General features: G+C 41.6%; 1 protein-coding gene across 1 annotated transcript in view; it reads right to left on the bottom strand.

Moving 5' to 3' along the window:
- Window positions 1-14,863, bottom strand: part of CCDC34 (coiled-coil domain containing 34) — a 49,186-nt gene extending 34,323 nt beyond the window's left edge. Inside the window, exons 1-3 of the mRNA XM_082317417.1 lie at window positions 14,591-14,863; window positions 10,049-10,181; window positions 6,338-6,445 (exon numbers count right to left, since the gene is read on the bottom strand). Coding sequence (XP_082173543.1) covers window positions 6,338-6,445; window positions 10,049-10,181; window positions 14,591-14,796 — 447 coding nt within the window. The 5' untranslated portion in view covers window positions 14,797-14,863. The remainder of the gene's footprint in view (window positions 1-6,337; window positions 6,446-10,048; window positions 10,182-14,590) is intronic.
- Window positions 14,864-21,608: the final 6,745 nt, after the last annotated feature.

Here is a 21,608-nt window from a genome sequence, read left to right as displayed (position 1 = left end):
AAAAAAAAAAAGACTGTTTTGTAAAGTACTCCAGGTCTAGCCACTTAAAAACCCACAATATGCAGGAAAAAAAAAAAATTAAGAAATTAAGCCCAGAGTTATAAAATAAAGTTTAGATATGTAAAGACAGACTTGGGCATGTAAACAGAAAATTTAAATTCTTAAATGACATTGGTTCTCAAGGTTGGAAGGTGTTTATGCTAAATTTTTAAGCTTCCCTCACAAATACATTTCTTGAAAGTGTTCAGTCTTGAAAAAGGTGAATATCTCAGCATCTCTTTCAAGTCTAAACTGTCAGCAAAAACCAGAGCACATCAGGCTCTACATAAACCGTAGCAGCAACCACTGCTTTGACTCAGAACAATAGCTCAGCTGTTAGAACATCAACCTAGGACAGGGAAGATCCGGATTTCCTTACCTCTCTGCCTGAGGGGATTCAAATTAACATGTCCTACTGTGGGGATAAGACTCCATCTACCAGGCTGCAGGCTGGGATGACAGGATCCTCCACCCCTTCTGTTGAAGCAGTACCACTCCTCACAAAATAATCAACAATTCATTGGATGAAAGAAAGAGAGCATCAGTGAACACGACTTCTTAACTTGAAAGTCATGCTCAAGCTGCTGAACAGTCTGTGTTCTGTATTAACAATGGTGAGATAAAATATGCATTAAACAAGAAGTCTTTGGAGTAAGGGTTGGAACCTAAGTCTCTCTTCTGGGAGGAATCATGCAGCACACCAAGAAAGGGAAGTCAGCTCCAAGAACATTGACATTCATTGTTTTATAGTGTGTTGGTTCTAGGCTTTCATATTTCTTACTGCTTTTTCCTTCTTATAAAGACTATCAGCCAGTAGCAAAGTAAATTATAAGAACAAAATCTTCACTGAAAAAGCATCAAAACAGAATTTTCCCAACTTGTACCTGTTTTCCATTAAAAATACATTTTTCAGTAAGTAATAGGGGCTTACTGAAAGGAAAAATGAACAACAAAAAGAAGCTGAACTCCAAAGTTCTATGATTAACACCTGCTTTGCTCATACTTACTTTTAAGAAAAAATAAAAAGCAATGAATTATTCTCTATTCAACAATGCAGAAATTATTTTAAATGCTACAATCAAATTAAGATTGGTATTAGAATAATTAGTTTTTCCAATGTAAAATGCATAACTTCACTGCTTGTGCTCTTAAACTTTACTAGATATCACATTAATATAGCATAAAGTATTACATGCAAGTTAAAGACTGAAGACAAGGATGTTTGCAACATGAGTTTCAGAATTACAGTTATTTTAGGGTGCAAGCATTCCGCTTTTGAGACTTCAATTATTGTTGCAAATATACGTATTTCATATATGTACTGTTTTTTGGCTGGGATGGAGTTAATTTTCTTCTGGGGAAAAGGAGGAAGGGGAGGGACATTAGGAGTTATAGCATTTGTTTTCCCAAGTAACCATTCTGGGAGATGAAGCCCTGCTTTCTGGAAAAGGCTGAACACCTGCTTGCTGATGGGAAGTTGTGAATGAATTCCTTGTTTTGCTTTGCCTACGCGCACAGCTTTTGCTTTACCTATTGAACTGTCTTTATCTCAGCTCATGAGTTTTATCACTTTTACCCTTCCGATTCTCTCCCCCATCCCACTGTGGGGGAGGAGCAAGCAGCTGTGTGAGGCTTAGCTGCCAGCTGGGCCTAACCCACAACAATATATAATATAAATATTTGTATGTACACATATGCATATACATTAATTGAACACTCTATATATTTCTAAATTCATATTCTATTGGCATTCTAAGAATGAACTAGCTTTGCAGAGTCAATAAAGGTGGATTAAATATGATTGGAAGATACCATATTAAACAGAGCGTAGAGTGCACTGAGTCAGTGATAATTTTTTTAAGTATTTAATCAAAAAACTATTGTCATCAGGTCTGACTTTTAATCCTAATATTCTATTCAGCATTAATTCATAAGAGGTTCTGACTGTTATGACAATGTTCTAAAGAGTTAAACGGTGACATCAGTTTACAGACACTTCACAGTTTATGCATCCACAATGCATTTCTCAAAGCCTTTAGTACTTTGCTTTGGAGGCAATTAATCAGTAATTCAGCAATTACATATACCTTACTTAAGTGTTCAATCCCATAGCTGTTAATAGGAATGAAAGAGGCTCCACATCTCAGAATCAGAAGTTCATGTAAAACAGGAAAAGAAAAAAACTTGCTACTGTCAACAAGCGGCTTCCTATTCTATGGCAAAACATTAGGAAGTAAGTCATAAGTTAATCTCTTCATAAATTGGATGCAGGACTTGCTAAGTTTGCTGATGACACAAAACTGGGAGAAGCCATTGACACTCTCGAGGGCAGAGAGGTCCTGCAGAGAGATCTGGACAAATTAGAGAGCTGGGCAATCACCAACCGTATGAAGTTTAACAAGGGCAAGTGCTGGATTTTGCACCTGGGGCAGGGCAACCCTGGATGTACCTACAGACTGGGGAACAAGAGGCTGGAGAGCAGCCCCATGGAGAGGGATCTGGGGGTCCTGGTCGACAGCAAGTTGAACATGAGCCAACAGCGTGCCCTGGCAGCCAGGAGGCTGACCATGTCCTGGGGTGCATCAAGCACTGTACTGCCGGCCGGTCGAGGGAGGTCGATGGTCCCGCTCTACTCTGCACTGGTGCAGCCTCATCTTGAGCACTGTGTGCAGTTTTGGGCGCCACAGTACAGAAAGGATACAAAGGTACTAGAGAGTGTCCAGAGTAGAGCCACGAAGATGGTGAAGGGTTTAGAGGGGAAGCCGTATGAAGAATGGCTGAAGTCACTTGGTCTGCTCTGCCTGGAGAAGAGGAGACTGAGGGGAGACCTCATTGCGGTCTACAGCTTCCTCACAAGGGGAAGAGGAGGGGCAGACATCCTTTACCTCTTGGCTTTATTTTATTTTCAATAAAAAACTTCATTCCATTGGGTCCTTTCTTGGCCCAAAAAGGAAAAAAACACATAAAGCACCAGAATGAACAGATACAGAGAAAATAAACTTTCACAAGCATTAATTCTAACCCAAAGAAATGAAACAGCAGTTAGTTTTCAATACCTGTTCAAGATTTAGTTCTATGATGAGATGGGGATCGAGGACGCCAGTTCCTTTCTTTTTAAACTCCACAGTTCAGCTATGAGTTGCCTACACAGAGCTCCTTACCAAACTGGAGTCTAAATATAGCAATTAGCAATCAAATATTTTAACATTCCAGAAAGATAAAGACAGATTCTAATAGCTTTGCTCATCTATATGCAGTTCTGCATACCACTCAAATCAAGGCTACTTTAATAATGAAAACATGACACTGAACACCAACTTTGCTCGCTCAGCATTTATCATCATGCCCACCTCATTTTTACCAGTAAATCTAACAGTAACTCAAAATTAAAGTTTTAGTTACATACAAAATCATGTTGGGTTGAAGCAAATTTTCTTCTGGAATCAAAAGCATGTTTGAAGATATTTTAGAGTTAAAATATTTTGATTGATATTCCTGTGACTTGTTAAAAAACAGAGCTTTATTACATCTAAAACAAAACAAGTCAAACAGACAATTTACTGTTTGCCCACAAATGACTCAGCCTTAGGAGAGAGAGAAAGTAAGACTATTTTTGTCCAGCAGAGATCTAGTATCTTACTGAAAATTGTAAAGGCATTAGTAGAACCAGGATAGCGCCTGACAGTTGATTTTATTAAGCTTTTAATTCCTAGTGAGCTGCAAAATTCTGCCATATTTGCATAAACATATTTCACAACTTAGAATGTTCTTTGATAGCTCATATTTCAATACATTACTTCTAGTTCATTTACAACCTTTAAAATCACAACAGCTATTTAGATAGAAGAATATTAAATGGTTATGATTCCTTTACTTTCAAAAATAGTTTATGCAAAATGATTGGAAGCATAAAAAACTTCACAGCATATAGTTTTAAATATACATTAAACAATAAAAACCGAAACTGCCAGTGAACAAAAGTAGTGCTCACATTTTGCTTCCTAACCTGACCCTAAAGGACTATATTTAACAGTCAGAGCGTCACAACTGACATTGCCATGCAACAAAATGCAAGAAAACTGGCTTGGCATATAGAAAAACAGCAAAATTCTTTTATGCACATACAAACATTCTACTTCTGACATAAGTGTCTCTCATATACACGGTACGAAGACTTTTCCAGCAGTGTCTCCTGGTGCTGGATGCTCAAGATGAAGGAAAAAGTTTCATGTACGCTCAACCATCCCTTACTTCCTTCGTCAGTACAGTATTCAGCAGTGGGAAAGCATACAGACTTGTGGAGATCATAGAGGCAACATCCCCGAAAGTCCTGCCTCCTGTCAAGTAAAGCATTTTCTGCAGTCTGTACACAGGGGCTCAGAATCAGTAACTGGATATGAAAAAGGTGAGTGCTTAATGCATATTTCAGTGAAGAATACTGTGAGTTTTGCCTCAAGGAGCACCTTTTGATGCTTCTAGGAGGAAATGAAGTGAGCTTTCCCAAATATGTGATGTATACACGGTCCCCAAGAAAATCATAGCAACTGTCTGTGCTCATGAATCTAACCTTCATGTGAAATCTTCACGCAATTTTAAACACCTTCTTAGTCACTAAATTGACATATTTATCCTTCAGTCTGTGTCCAGATCCACAAATAATCTTATCGAAACTTGAAGTGGTAAGGTCTATGCAGCACAAATGTTAATATCATAAAGACAGCTAAGCTTTTAAGTTCGGTTTGTTCTTGATTTGAGTGTGGTTTACAGAAAAGACTAGCCAATGACTCATCTGATTTAAATGAAAATCAGATTACTTTTGGTAAAAGCTTGGGACATGGCCTAAGGATGACCTTATCCTTCCAAAATATAACATGATCAGTCCAGACGCAAATATGTTTTTTCCCCTGTCCTCTGGGCTGATGTAATTACCATAAAAAAGACCTCCTGTTCCCATTGACAATAGATAAGAAGTTGTTAATCAGTAAATCCACAAAGGTCCAAGGAGCACCCAAATAGGTAGAGGTTTACAGAAGCTGGGGGAGGTGGGGGTAGGTGTGTGTGGGGGGAGAGAACGAGAACTTTCACTGCTTTGAACTGTAAACAATTTTAACAGGCAGCCCAAACTCTTTCAAGCCAATGACTAGTTAGACACCTATAATTTAATTTGCATTTTAGAAGAGGAAAATGGCATTTTTTGTGCTGAATAATAAATCTTCTACTATTTGCTGTGTACTTTAATAAGGAAGGATCCTTTCTACATCATAATAAATGCTTAAAGCAGGATTGGTTTTGCGGTGGGTTTATGCCAATCATCCAGTCAGCACTGAGACTGAGAGACATTAGGTTAGATCCAAACACAGGTTATTATAGTGGTTCTAGACTGAGTCTGAAAAAGGAGTTCTGAAACAGTGAAAACAAATGTCTGAGGTCGAATATCTAGGTCAGCTAGTGCCATTGGGATATTTTTAATCAATTTTCATCTGATTTTATTCAGAACCAGAAGTACAGAATGGTAAGCAACTAGTATTGCTACACACTGTAAGACAACGAATGCATTTGCCCATGAACTACCAGGGGCTGAACAAGCCCAAGCCTCCCAAACATTCCCATTTTTGCCACCCAGTACACATGCTTGCTTTGTGTGACACAGAGCTGTACAGTGCCCCACTGAGATCAGGATTCTGTCTGCTTCTGACCCTGGACTTAGGCATGCCTCTCAGAAGAACTTAAAAAATTTTTTGATCCCACTCAGAAATGACTTTTTGGATAAAGGAATTCCCAATTGCTAACTGTGGTCTACTGAGAATTTCCTGAATCTGGCCTCACACCTCAATTATCCCTCTAAACTCTACCATACTATTTGCCTGTCCACAATGGTGCTTAACTAAATCCTTCTTCTGGCTCTACTTGGTGTACAAGACATGCAGACAGTCAAGACGTACACTTTACCCAAAATGCTTGGGCACTGAACCTAGGAAGTCAGACAGAGTAGGGTATACCGAAGACCAGAACCCCAGCTATAATTAGCAGAAGGCTACTGCACAAGATGCAGACCAATTGTCTGTTATCTGACTACTCAGAAAACAAATCTCTTTATACCTTACGGAAAAAAAAAAAAAAAAAAATCAGTCTTGGAAAAATGTTTAACTCTGCTAGCATGGTTTTATAATTTTCAATTAAAACAGTCATTCATTCAGCAAACTAAAAACATGGTTGTCCAAACAGGCTAAGTAAATTTTACATAGGTTTACTTAAGCATGGTATGTGCTAGAATACTTGCAGCCAAAGCAATATTTACCTCTTCTCTTTTTTTTTGGACCCATTCCTTGTGCTTCTCTTCAGCTATCCTTTTCCTCCTTTCACATTCTTGCTTTTGCTTCATCTTCTCAAGCTGTATATTCATTTCCTAATTAAAGAAAAAGCATACATCTTCAATCTATGGTGACCACCTACACCAATACACTCAATACTGGAAACAGCATGCATTAGATGCTTACAAAAATGTAAGCATTAGATTTTGGAATTTTTCCTTCATTAAGATTTTGGAAAAGATGGATGACAGTCAACACAGAAACATTATGAAATACAATCAATGGAAATGTATAACTTTTAGAATATGAACTGGAAATGCATATTTTAATTAGGCTTTGGAAACTATTCAACATAACAAATCACTCCTCAGCTTATTCAAATGTCCTTTCAGTCAGTGGAATCGTAATTTGCAGCAGTACCTTTCTACAGTGCTTAAAATTTACACGGTGTACTGCTCTGCATTCAGGAAAGCATCAAAAGCTAAGTGAAATATTACTCACTTGTGATTTTTAGTACCAGAACTACAGGAAGCTTAGGGCTTAACCCTAAACTTACTAAAGACAAAATTATTACATATTTTAGCAAACTTTGAAACAGGAGCTTTATTCTGAAGATGAGAGAAGAAATTCCAAAGTATCTTTACAGAACATACAGTATATATGCAATCACTTATATCTCTCTAAGGAAATGAACTGATAAAAAAAAAACATGACTAAGATGACAATTTGAGATGTCCAGCTTCTCTAACAGTAGCATTAGCACAAAGTGCTGTTTTTCAATGAAAATTCACACCTTGATAGATAGATGGAATTTTTTCCATGAAACTGATCTTATGGTCCCTACACTGCAGTCAGTTTCAAAGAGAACCCCCTCTTCTTAGGACATTGAATTTCAATTTAGTAAGACATCAAGAAAAAATAGGAGCCTACAGAGAACTCAAAGAAAACACAATACAGACATAGTTTGAAAATATAGTTGTTGCTGTATTGAGGCAAAGTTACAGAAACTAACACCTCCTTTGAGTTCTGAGACATCTATTTTGCAGGGATCCTGGTTTCTGTAAAAGGAGATGGCACTCACTGGAAGTACCTTAGAAGACCCCATCCACTCCAAACGTTTACCCACATTTCCGACATTCAGGGCGGACTGTCAGCAAAAGATCTGGGACTTCACAGTTGTTTCTTAGGATATCAGTTTAGAAAACTTTTTATATGCAAATGTAGTAATACATTTTTATATCACAATCACATACTTTGTTCTCTTCTGGCATCTTACAAAAAGGTTGATTGTATTTTTTCCCCTGATATAAGCTATTTGAGTTGCCTACATTGAAGTTTAACATCTAATGTTTTCAAAATCTTACAAATTAAAACATTTACCTATTCCACCGATTTCTACACGGCTTTAAGTAATGCTTGTCTTATGACTGCTCTTAACATATAGTTGAGACACATCGTCTAGATTACATTTAGTACTGTATAAATGCTATTGTGTGATACACAAGAATAAATTGCTTTGGTTCCTCATCAAGACCACATGAGAAGTCCATACACAAACCACATTTTCTACATGACACCAGAAATTATTTTGGCTCGGTTTTTGTACTTAAAAATCAAAATAGGGAGAGACAATTATCAAACTGGAATCGAAAGGGGAAGTCATGAAACATGTGGTGAATATTAATGGATCAGAACATACTCCTCAGGCTTAAACTATTTTGGTGTTATGCTGACCTCTGAAAGACTGTTCCAGAACCTTCCAGTGGTGGGTGTTTTATAAACAACATGAGGTAGCCCACATAAAACTGCTGTATGTTATATTCACTTTACAGATAAAGTGAATCACAGAAAGGTTAGGACATTGCTCAAGGTCAAATAGTAAATCAATAACTAAAGTGAGAAATGATCTAACTTTGATGTGATTGTTCTAACCACTACCCAATACTTCCAGTTTGGCTTTAAACAACAGTATCATTTAATCAACTGCAACTACAAACATATTGTATTGGGTTTGTGTGGCAAGGTTTTGGTAGTGGGGGGGCTACAGGGGTGGCTTCTGTGAGAAGCTGCTAGAAGTTTCCCCCATGTCCGATAGAGCCAATGCCAGCTGACTCCAAGACGGACCTGCCGCTGGCCAAGGCCAAGCCCATCAGCAATGGTGGTAGCACCTCTGGGATAACGTATTTGGAGGTGGGGGTGGAAACAACTGTGCAACTGCAGCTGGAGAAAGGAGCGAGAATATGTGAGAGAAATAACTCTGCAGTCACCAAGGTCAGTGAAGAAGGAGGGGGAGGAGGTGCTCCAGGTGCCAGAGCAAAGATTCCCCTGCAGCCCCTGGGGAAGACCATGGTGAGGCAGGCTGTCCCCCTGCAGCCCATGGAGGTCCATGGTGGAGCAGATCTCCACCTGCAGCCCGTGGAGGACCCCACACCAGAGCAGGGGGATGCCCGAAGGAGGCTGTGACCCTGTGGGAAGCCCACACTGGAGCAGGCTCCTGGCAGGACCTGTGGACCCATGGAGAGAGGAGCCCAGGCTGGAGCAGGTTTGCTGGCAGGACTGCACACTGGAGCAATCTGTTCCTGAAGGACTGCACCCCACAGAAGTGACCCACGCTGGAGCAGTTCGTGAAGAACTGCAGCCTGTGGGAAGGACTCACGTCGGAGAAGTTCATGCAGGACTGTGGGCCATAGGAGAGACCCCACGCTGGAGCAGGGGAAGAGCATGAGTCATCCTCCCCCTGAGTAGGAAGGAGCAGCAGAGACAGCGTGTGATGAACTGACCGCAACCCCCATTCCTCATCCCCCTGCATCACTGGTGGGAAAGAGGTAGAGAAAATTGGGAGAAAAGTTAAGCCTGGGAAGAAGGGAGGGGTAAGGGGAAGGTGTTTTTAAGATTTGTTTTTATTTCTCATTATCCTACTCTGATTTCATTGGTAATAAATTAAACTAATTTCCCCAAGTCGAGCCTGTTTTGCCCATGATGGTAATTGGTGAGTGATCTCTCCCTGTCCTTATCTTGACCCATGAGGCTTTTCTCCCCCCTGTCCAGTTGAGGAGTGGGACTGATAGAGTGGCTTTCGTAGGCACCTGGCATCCAGCCAAGGTCAACCCACCACACATATTAATCAAGAAAAGATACAGCGCTCTCACTTAATTCTGCCCCAGCCCCAGTATTCAAGAACTGTTCATCTGCAAGGGGGCAAAAGATTGAAGGAGGGAAAAAAAAATGCTGGGACAGGGAAACCTATCCTGGGAAAGGACACCAAACAGTTGCATAATTACACACTAGATGGGTAACAACACTGTGCCTCGTATCTAACCAAGTAGCTTGACATACTTACACCCAGCACACGCCCTGTCGTGCTTTACTACCTACATGCAGGTGTACATACCCATGATGAAAATCAAGGTACCAATTATATAAATATGTTTTAATCCTTTAAACTCAAACCATTACCTGACAACTGGATAAGCAAAATATTATACAGCACCACGTCAATGAAGCATAGCATTTAGCAAAAGAGAATGCACATAGCGTGAATCATGTCAGCATCGTCAAAAACACAAACAGTATAGAGGCCCAAGACACTAAAAAATAATGGACAAAACTACTTGTGTTTCCATAACCAAAAGAAAAAAAAAATCCTCTGCTTGCTATCTTCTACTAGACTTAACATCAAGCCAATTGGACGTATTCACCTCTGCAGCTCTAGCTTGTAAGCGGGCACGTAGTTCCTTCTCTTTGCCAACGAACCATTCCTCCCATGGTGAAAGAGTATCTTTCAAAGGTGACTCTTTTTTCCTCCCTGCTATTTCAGAGTCTTCAGCCTTCCTGAAAGAGAAATGTAGAGGAATATTATCTGTAATCTATTTGACTGAAAACTTAAGCAGTGCTACTACCTTGAAAAATGACATTTCTTTTATGGCATGTTGTGACAATGATGACATCATTTTTCTACTTGCTTAGTAATCTCCAGAATGGATAAATGGCATTTATAGTGCACCTCTGACCATCCCCCTTATGTTCTACTTATTACATTCTAGCTTGTTAGTGATTTTTTTTTTTCCCCTGTTCCAAACTGTGGAACAGATTCAAGCATTACCGTTTATGAACTAAACAAAAACTAACACCAGAAACAGCAAAGTGTCACCTTCCTTCTCACATATGGAAACCAAGGTAAATCAGAGATTTAACATTAACATCCTGTCCTCGGTCACAGAGAGGCTCCAGGTATCAAGTGGCCTTTAGCATGAGGAAAGGATAATCAAGAATATTTTTTCTTCTTTCAAGTCCTATAGAATTGGAATCATGAGATCAAGCAACCTCAGCATTAAGAATCCATTCACTCTAATAGGTAAAGTTTTCCAGCTTAAAAAGCTTTCAGAGGTGTTGTGGTTTAACCCCAGCCAGCAACTAAGCACCACACAGCTGCTCGCTCACCCTCCCCTTCCCGGTGGGAGGGGGGAGAGAATTGGAAGGGTAAAAGTGAGAAAACTCATGGGTTGAGATAAGAACAGCTTAATAATTGAAGTAAAATAACATAGAATAATAGTAATAGTAATAGTAATAGTAATAGTAATAATAATAATAATACAACAATAATATACAAAGCAAGTGATGCACAATGCAATTGCTTACCACCTGCAGACCAATGCCCAGCCCGTCCCCAAGCAGCGATCGCTGCCCCCCGGCCAACTCCCCCAGTTTCTATACTGGGCATGACGTCATAGGGTATGGCATAGCCCTTGGGCCGGTCTGGGTCAGCTGTCCTGGCTGTGCCCCCTCCCAGCTCCTTGTGCACTGGGCTGAGCATGGGAAGCTGGGAAGTCCTTGACTGGTGTAAGCACTACTTAGCAACAACTAAACCATCAGTGTGTTATCAACATTATTCTCATCCTAAATCCAAAACACAGCACTAGACCAGCTACTAGGAAGAAAATTAACTCTGTCCCAGCTGAAATCAGGACAAGAGGAAACACACTTATGAAATATGGCTTACATACAATACTTGATGATATTATACAAGGTTCTATTAGAGTTTTAATAGGATACCTTGCATAACTCACTCATAACAACTTTACTTATGAATAATGCAGCAATCCTAGCCCCAGGCCAGAAATATCTTTTATAATATTCTATACATGTACTGTCTCATAAGTAAAACAGTATATTAGGCTCCAAGTCAATGGAAACTGAAAACACGCCAATAGATTTCTTTGTAAAATTTCTTGTGTCTTATACAGAATTTTTTTCTTAACAACAAAACAGTGAAACTAGACTTCACTTCAGTATTTTATATGGACTTACAGGCTCTGGAAATACCTATCTACGTACATACTTCACTACAGTGAGTAATTCTGTTTGCTGAATTTAAGCTACAAAAGAGGCATCCAAACAAGCATGTAACGTTAATGCTCCTGAAATAAATCTTTTAAGCATAAGATATCTGTTTTTTATCAATACAAAAGTATTATGTATTCACAGGGAACAGCAATACTCTGTTGCAAAATGTTTTACGTCCCAGTAATCTTTAAATATATTTCTGTGATACAAAGCATTTGGGAACAATGTCAGTGCTAAGGAGTTTTGTCCTACTCTTCTCCATTGTTGTTATCCACACGTGTGTGCCCTAACACGACCGTTCGCTGGTCAAGCCGTGACGAGTCCAGGGGAACTGATTCACACTGAAACTAACCTGGAAGAGGGTTGTTTTCCCCACACAGAATCAGCCCCCAACCCTCTATATACTGTGCTGCCACAGAGGCGTAGCACAACGGGACTGACAGGACACCCCGACACACAGAGAGTGCACAGACAGAAGCAGCACAGGCGAAGCACTCCTAAGCCCAGCGGTGTCCAACGCCTTCTGCTGCACCCTGGGGCTTTTGTGCTACAGCGTTAACAAAGACCAAAAATTTAACAGAGACAGTTTTTAAACAGGTACATATAATAAGGGATGCAACTTAAGAATGCATAATAACACATTTTGTTAGAAAATAACTCTCTGAAAGTTTATTAAAGATAAGGATAAAAGTATTATGCATTCAAATTCAGGAAACCAATGCAACTTTGTCCGGACTTGACATTTTGGGCAGGGATACTTCCTCAATACATTCTTTTGCTGTGCACAATTTGCATTATGGCACCTTGTACTAGAATATTGCTGACGTATTAGACCAACCTGAGAAAAAGTACTAGTAGAAGGAATGAATCAAGAAAAAGAATATTTACTATGTGTTTTCTTGTATTAGTAATTATAAAGTTCAAGCTGTTAACTTCTCAAAAAAAAAAAAATTCACATTAATAAATTAAAAACTTATTGTATACCAGTAAGAAATAACAGAAAATGAAGTTTAAACAGAGGCAAACACAACCTCAATATAAAGAGCTGTTAGGAGAAACATTTCCCCTCTTTTTCAGTACTGTGCCTAAAGCTCTCAAGATTGCACGGGAGCTGGAATCCCAATCCTTGTCAGTGCGCATCCCAGCCACCGGTCGCATACACACACACACCTCCCGCACACTGATTATGTATTTTGAGCCACACAGATCTTGAATTTCAGGGGACCATTTTCTGAAATGCTAGCATGTTCACTGCTATGACCTTCCTCAGAATAATTAAAATAACAGACGTCTTAAAGTACCACATTCTCAAGTGCACATTTGTTTTTAAATAAGTATCTTAAATCAAATTAGATACATTTGGCATTAGAACTGAAGTCTGATTAACAGAAAACACTGTGATTATCATTTACCATATATTCACTTAACTCACGCCATCAAACATAACACTGATCCATAATGAAAGTATGAAAATGCCTAACACCATTTCACAAGGCCTTGTTTTCAGCCTTTCTCTTTTGCAAATATTGCATTTCCCACGTTAAATGTCTGCCTCCGGCTAATTGTTGTGTAGTTTCAAGAGGACAACAACAAAAAGACTCAGAGAGCGTGTGCATACGTGGGGGGGTAGCGGCTGTGTAAGAAGAAGTGTTTTTTATTATGATTCTTTTGAGATCTTGGCAGTTATACACGGAAGCTGCTATTTGAACATTTGGTAGACACTTACTACAACACAGCAGCAGTATTATTCATATGCAGTGTCTGCATGAGTGAAGTATATATTGTGCCCGCAGAGTTTCATGAGACTGTTCCAACTTAGGCCCTAACAGAAGTCGTCTTCAGTTGCATCTTACCACTGCCAGGGAATACTGCAGCAACAGGCCCAAAAATTGAGAGCTGTTTCAAGTAGCATCTCAAGCAGCAAAGACACGTAGTAGTTCGAACTGAGTGCTACAGAACTTCAAGGTACATTAACAAAACTGCTTACTGAGAAGGAAAAAGGAGAGGTAACAGAAAGCCTGAAACAGGAGGGACCATAAGCTAACATCCTTTTCACTCTGAAGCTTCTATTTCTGACTACATTTGAACACTTTCCCTGGACTTCTAGCACCTTTTTCAAGAAATGCTTCTAAGAAAAGTTCAACGTGGTCCGTATTCCTTCCCTGCTCTCCATGGAAGTCTGAGAACCACACTGGAACCCTGCACCCCTGTGAGGCTCAGCTGCCCTTCCCTTACCCCACCGGCACTCCTAGCTCAGCTCAGTCTTGCTAGTTACATCCAACATCGGTCACTGCACAGACCTGCGAAGTCTCCATTGCAAAGGTCGTATTCCAGAATGAGACAGGCACTCCCTGCTCTTCCCCCTTCTATTTTAAAGGGAGGAATAAGAATTATTTATTCTCCTGTCAAGCAGAGGAGATCCCAAGGGAAAGAAGACATATTAAGTTTGCATATAATTAAAAGGGAATGAAATGAAGCCATGGGAACAAGAACTGTGCAATGCATACACACAAAACTGACCCTGGATAGAGCTATATACACTAGGCAAAACAGCCCTTTAGTCTGTAAGAACATTTAAAAGGATGACGGCTGTACCTTTTTAACTTGCAAAGACCCTGAGGCTCAGGTCAACAGCTTACAGATCTTTTACAAACCCATGAAAATACTCAATTGCCCATAGAAGAGACTGCCGTAACCTGTGACTTCCCAAGGTATCATTAAAAGGGAACGAGGTACCTAAAGCGCTTATCTATACAAACAAATATGTTTATGTGAAATAATCTTCCGTCCCCAACGAAGGCCTCAGGCGGAGGGAGGCGAGCAGGGGAGTCCGGCTCCTCAGGCAAGGGGCGGCCCCGAGCTCCCCGCTCGAACCTGGGCCCAGACGCAGGGGTTACCTATCGCCTCGCCGGCTCCGGGAGGCCGCCGCCCGCTCCTCCTCCTCCTCGCCGCTCGGGGAGCTGGGGCGGGACGCGGGGGAGAGCGGGGAGCAGCCGGAGGGGCTGAGGGGCTCCTCGCCCTCGGAGCTGGCGGAGGACGGCGGGCTGAGGCGGGCGGCCCTCCTCCTCCTCCTCCTGCCGCGGGTCCGGGCGCCGCTGCTCATGGCGGCGGGTGGCACCTGCGCGAGAGGGCGGCGGTTAACGGCCGTTAACGGCCGCCTCCCGCCCGCCCGTCACCACAGAGCGGCGGCCTCCGGCAGGCGCAGACGGCACGGCACCGCGCGCGCTCCCGGCGGCCCCCGCGGCTCCCCGCCCCCCGCCATGGCAACCGGGACGCCGCGGCCGCCTCCCCGCCTGAGGGAGGAGCGGGCCCGGCCGCCCCGCGCCTCGGCGCGGCTCCCCACCGCGGCCGCTCCCCGGCTCGGCTCGGCTCCCCGCCGCGTCTGCAGCCGCCTTCCTGCGCGGCGAGGGCTGGGCAGCGCCTGGGAACAGACGCCGGGAGCACGCGGGGCCGGAACCGGCGGCCGCTGGCTTTGTGTCGACCCGCAACGGCCGCCCGGCGCACGCTCCCCCAGCAGGCGGGAGGAGCCGCGGCCCAGGGCCGGCAGCAGGGCCCGCAGCCGCCTGCCTGCCGGGCCCTGCTCGCCTCCACAGGGACCACGAACGCTCTCGTATGCTAATTTACATCAACTCTTTACAGCTGTTCTTTCTTACTTAATAACGTTTTTGCACACTTACCAGTTCCATAAACAGGAACCAGCAACCTCATCCGCAGATGACGATGCCAATACATCAGAAGAAGGTAGCTTAACATTTTCTAATAGCCAAGTCACAGTTTGTAATCTATCCTTATATTAAACTGCAACATCCCGTTTCAGTGCCCACAATTAGAATCTTGTTTCTGATTTAAGGTTCTAAAGACTTTTGTTTTTCATACACCTCTGCTAGGCTAATGGTGTATGAAATACATTCCCTTAATGTTAATTCAGTTAATTCTCCACTGAGTCTACAACCGTTTGTTCTAAACAAAACAGATTATTTTTTTTTTTTATACATTCCTGCCCTTTCTTGTTTGCCACCAGATACACTCTGTCAATATTCCATCGTGGTTCCAAATCCTGGGAACACAGTCGCTCCTCACTGCCGGTGTCAGGCCACCTGGACCGCCTTTTTAGCCAAATCCTTAAGCAGGATCAGTAACAATCGTATGTATCACCAAAGGCTTTCATTGCCTTCAAATCTCTTCTACCAAGGAGATCACCGCTGACTAGCAGTGGGTAGCTTTTTATACCTTCACTGAGTCATTTTGCTGTGGCTGACTAAGCAGAAGCAGTACTGATATTAACGTGAGACAGAAAAGTTTGAAAGTGATTGCAAATTTAGTTGCTGTATTGATATAATTGTTCTTGCCAAGATTCTCCAGGTAGGCGAGTTTAACAAGAAACATATTTTTAGTTGGATAGGCAAGTTGAAAAATAAGCAACAGTATTAAAAATGCTTTGTCTATAACGGGAAAGTAATTTGTGTCGTTTGAGGCAATTGACTTGCCGTAAAAACGGAATTTCAGTGGCTCAATGATATAAAAAGGCCATCAAACCTACACAACCATTATGTGTGCCTACACACCACCAAAAATGAGGGCCATGGGGTGGGAGACAGTTCAATGCCATCATTAACAGTCCTAAAGAATTCCCAAATATCATACTTGGGGAATTTTAAGATGGGCTTTTTGGGGCTCGGGCTGCAGATTCGGACACGCGAGCCCATCATTTCTCTACCGAGAAGACTGCATCTCTCCTGTCTCGCAGAAGCACATACTTCTCCCTCCCTCTTCCTCACCGGACCCTTCGCCAAGCCATATTACCTTACTAACGTAGCAGAAAACCATCCGACTCTTTGGCCAAGCAGCTTGTGGTCTGAGCAAGTTAAAGCTCTGGGAGGCGTCTGACAAAGCGCTGAGGCCAAAACACGGCAAGCGCCAGGAGTGCACGGCCACGAAGCGGAAGGAAGGGAGAGGCAGAGGTGAGGTGTGAGGGATTTCCCCCTTTCGGTGGTGGAGCTTCTTTATTTGGCTTACGTTCTCATGGGAACTGCAGTTTTGGCAGCTTGGAGAAATATCATTATGGCTCCTGTACGGGAAAAAAAAAAACCAAACGTTATCCTATAGCTGATAATACGTGCTGATAACCAGCTGATCATCTGGAACGGTTCTCCAGCAAGCTGAAAAATACAAAAAAGGCCTGAACGCATCTCTGATCTAAGCACTCCTATAATATTGACTACGTTGCTATGCAGCAAATTGATATTCACGTTAAAATAACTCAGCCGCTTGCGGTAAATTGTTGAGCTGATCATCATCAAATAAATACTCCATTATTACTAGCTATAGTCTCTAACAGGCAACAAATTACACCTGTTAAAATAATTTAAGCTGACGATTCAGGTATTGGAAACAGCAGAATATCACTAGAACCTAAATTTCACACCAAATAAAGTTACAACAACAAGAAAATTTCAAATCGGACCGAATTCTTAGGATACAAGGTGCGCAACGCAATGCCTCAGCTTTGTTAAACACAAACCATCTATGGTTCTACATGAATGTCTGTGTATGTGCTGTAGGCAGCTACAAAGTAAAAGTAGTATAAAAGTTGTTTAGCACATGGCTAAACAAGCACTGTGAGCAAAGCTTCACGTCATGGCGGGCATGAAAGCTTCAGGTGTTTAACAGGCTGCAGCCCAAGGTAATTTCAAAACATCTTATGAAGGCTTGAAAACCTCCCCTGACCTTAGAGTCCATTTCATAGCAAAAACTAGCAACAGTCTTACATGAATAGAAAAAAAGAAAAAAAAAAAAAAAGTCCTGTCTCACTGAATTGAGGAATTCTGGAGCCCACAGCACTGGGCACCTCTTGCTTCTGATGCAGCCCCACAGCTGCTCATCCAGGATGGCCACAAACTATGAAATGGATGTCTCAAGGCGAGGCAGCAGCCAGCTGCACTCCAGCCAAAGACACAGACATTTGAGCCTTTCTCTTCCCTCCCTATGTTATTATACAGAATAAGGTAATTCCCTGGCAATTCGGGAACAGGAACTGGGCGAATAGCGTCTATTAACAACCCTTAGAATTGTGACAAGGTATCAGAGTTTATGCATTGAGACTGCCTATACAGAGGGTGGCAAAAGCCAGCTGACCTTCCAGGGAATTAAAGTATCATTAGTGGAATGGCAGAAGAATCCAACTTTGAAGAGAAGGGAAAGTATAAAATAATATTGCCTTTACTCCTCTTCTTACGGTTCTGCCCAACTTGTCAAGCCAGCTCCACAGTCACTGCACCCTCCTTAACACAGGCAAGGCAAGAGCCCAAACAATGTCATTTTGTAAAATACTAACGATTGAAACAACAATCCTGCAGGTTCAGGTATACAACTCCTATGGCCACAGAAGGACTGACAAGCAGACAAATGGCACATTAGAAGGATTGCTTCATGGCAAAACCTTAATTCTGTGAACTTAGTGCCATAATAGGAAAGACTGCCTCTAAAAAGCATCTGTCATAGCAGGAATTAAGCGCCAACATTGCTACAGCCTATGGGCAAAATCAAACTGACACGATGAAGCACGAAAGTTGCTGCAAACAACTGAGTGTAGTGAATAAATACATATACACACACCCCTATGGTTGTTACCACTGTGAAAAATCAGCCTAATTTCTCACCAAAGAAAGGACAAAAACTGCATTCAGTCTTTCAGTGCTAACTGAATCCACACCACCATAGGCTGTGGAATAAGTACTTTAAGCTCCGTAGCAACAGGGAGTTAAATTCAGAATAAACACAGAGCGAGACATTTGCAGACCTATAGTTTGTTTGTTCAGTCATGCCAATCAGCGTGTCTGAACATCCAAATGCTCCTGACAAATTGCTCACAAGTAATCCTGTAGAAATTAATTAAATTCTAGGCATAAATCAACTACCCTGAATCACTAACTACCCCGATTTGACAACTCTCTTAAGTATTTGAACTTGCCAATTCTTCTTTATGAAATAGTTGCATTTTAGAAATTCAACTGTAATCTGATGAACTTGGCCTCCGAAAACGTAAAAGCCATCAGAAGGAAATCTCTCAGTTCACCTTGGTGAATGCTACCCAGATTTAATGAAAAGAATTAGATAAGATTGCTTTCAGATGTAACGTCTAGTTCCACACTTGCATTCAGGACAACAGAAAAAGCACAAAAATAATCCTACTGAAAAAAAAAAATCCTCTTACTAAATTTAGGCACAAACTAAGGCTTAGACAACATACCTTAAGCTTGTTGTCTAAGCATACATTTACAAAGAAAAGAATGTGTATCTTAATTTTACTTGCAACCTGGAAAAAAAGAAAATAGAAAATTGGAATCAAATGTAACAAAATTTCAGAACTCTTCCCGAGTCTTCAGATTTTCCAGTGTGGGGAAAAACAGTGCAGCAAGCACGGCAGCGAGGAAGAAAGCCACGTGGCTCCACGCTCGGTGCCAGAGCTGAATGAGCGCTGCCTATACTCATCTACTGGCTATTTTTGTGCCGGCCTGGGTAGTGCTGCTTGACTAGAGGCTGCGAAATCCGCGAGGCCTCGGATTGCTTCAGGTTTCCTTTACTGCACAGTGCATTCCCACCTCTGCAATACGCTGTACCCACCGCTGGTCCCAGGCCAGGTTCTGCTGATTGCAGATGTGGAGCCATCTGCTTTCAAGCAGCGCGGCCTTGAGAAGGTGAGAATTTCTCTCTCGGTTAGGGGAATGTGCAAGAACTCTATGAAACACGTTTATATTCAAATCCCATCTTTTGAATCAACAGCAGGATCTCCTCCACTCAGCTTTACGTTAGCCCTGCTGCTTTGGATCAGCCTTTGCTTGTTCAGCCAGTTTACGCTTCTGCACAAAGTCTTTCTCTCTTTTAAAGCTTCAGTTATTAACAGATGTTGTTGTTCATTTTTGGGCTGAAATTTTCAAGAGACACTTATAGGCTATACCTTTGTCATATTTTATTACCCTCAAATCTAAATAATTTCCCTAGGGTAAATGCCACCGTGACCATTAGCTAGTATTTCTTAGGTAACACCTAACTGATGCTATTTTATAGTAGTTTAGTGCCATGAAGGCAACATATGAAATCTGTCCATTCACCCTCCAAGTTCTTACAGTATACAACAGTAAAGGAAAGGGTAATTTGTGATATATTATCCCATTTCAGATTTAATTAATTTCCTTATTTACTGAATTATCTTCAACTGAACACTAGTGCCAAGTAAATCGGTCAGATTCTACTGTATGATATGTGAAAGGTAATATTAAAAAAATTTCTTGCTAAAAATAAACTTACTGTGCTAGCAGTAAAAGATCAAAAGCATCTATGTAATTAAAAAAATATTAAATTGAGAGTACGTATGAAACAAACCCTGCATTGTGCTTTTAATTAAAAATATTACCCTGTAAATTAAAACTGAAGGCTTAAAAATAGTAATCAAGGTCAAAAGTTATTGGAGTATCTTTGTATAACTTTGAAAGTTCTGAGTAAATTTATGATTAAACACAGGAAATTCTACTGGAAAGAAATGAAAAAGGGCAAAAGGGATCTAGACCAAAAAGTTGCTAAGCAGATGCATTATTTTCATAAGAGAATAAAAAGGCTCCATTTCAAATTATGAGGTCTCACCAGCATACTGCCAGAGAGCAGGCCCATAGCTGTCCGTAAGAAATTACTCTTAACTGGGGGAAAGGCAGGGAATACCTTAGCAACAACTTCGGCAACTCTATCTGTGACTCTGTCCCCCTGCAGAAAGCTGCTTCCTCACCACAGCAGATGGTAAGGAAGGAAAACGAACAAACAAACAAATGTTCCCCTTGCCATAAGTCTTCCTTTATTTAAAGTCAACGGCAAATTCTTTTTGTCTGCTAAACCCAGTGTTGGAGCTCAGTACAGCAGCTGGTTAGAGGGGGTCAGAAGCAAGGTAGGTGACACCGCCACTGTAAGAACAGTTTCAGCTAGCTTTAGACTTGAGGACATCAGAGGATTTATCTCCTGCGGACACCCCGGAAGGGCGTAACTTGTGAAGTTTCAGTTGTTTGAGTATCAAGCCTGAAATTGGGAAGCTTTGCCTAGCGAGGAGATGGCTACCCGAGCGACACCTCTGAAAGCCACTTGTACGGAGGTAACCGAAAAACCGCACGCATTACCAACACAGCACAGCTTTACAGCAAGTTGTCCCCTCATGTTTGATACCGCTTTTGGAGCGGGGTTCTCAGCGGATGGCTTTCCTATTGCAGCTGGGAACATCTGAACATTATGACCCGCTACCATGATCGGCTTCTCCAGCAAAGACACGAGAAAGGAGGCATTAAGTACCTGCTGGCTGGATTTCTCTGCATTCTCCTTATGTGATCATCCATAGGTGTTGGGCACCGGGTGGTGTTGAGACAGGCAAGTCTTGCAGCCTTGCTTGATGACAGGTTGGTTTGGTAGCCCCGTGCCTGTATTCTTTCACCTCTACCAGCAGATAAAACCTGTCTGTTGGAAGACACTGGGCTGACTGCATTAAAAGTTAACCGTTAGCATAACTGTAACTTCAAAAACATATTGATGTATAAATTAAATACTCTAACTTATCTCCAAGTGGATCGCATCTGACTTTTAATAGCATTCAGCTACTCATTGGTAGAACAGAAGAAGAAATAAATCCATACTCGAGAACATTGTTTGAAATTGATAGTTGGATTTCCTTCCCTACCGATTATGAAATGGCATCTGACATATATTGTCCTTTTTGAGAAGTATTCTCGTTAGAAGTATTCTCATTACTTGTGATTTGTTGGCCAACAGAGGGAGTGTGGAACAGAGTGGGACTCTTACAAAACTATGGCTAAAAAACCCCCACAACTCTCAGCATGGAAATAGTATCAAAACCAAAATCATCATCTGTATGATTTTCCA

This window comes from Platalea leucorodia (genome assembly GCF_965183815.1).
Source record: "Platalea leucorodia genome assembly, chromosome: 7".
Lineage (NCBI taxonomy): Eukaryota > Metazoa > Chordata > Aves > Pelecaniformes > Threskiornithidae > Platalea > Platalea leucorodia.
This window is presented reverse-complemented; position numbering and strand designations above follow the sequence as displayed.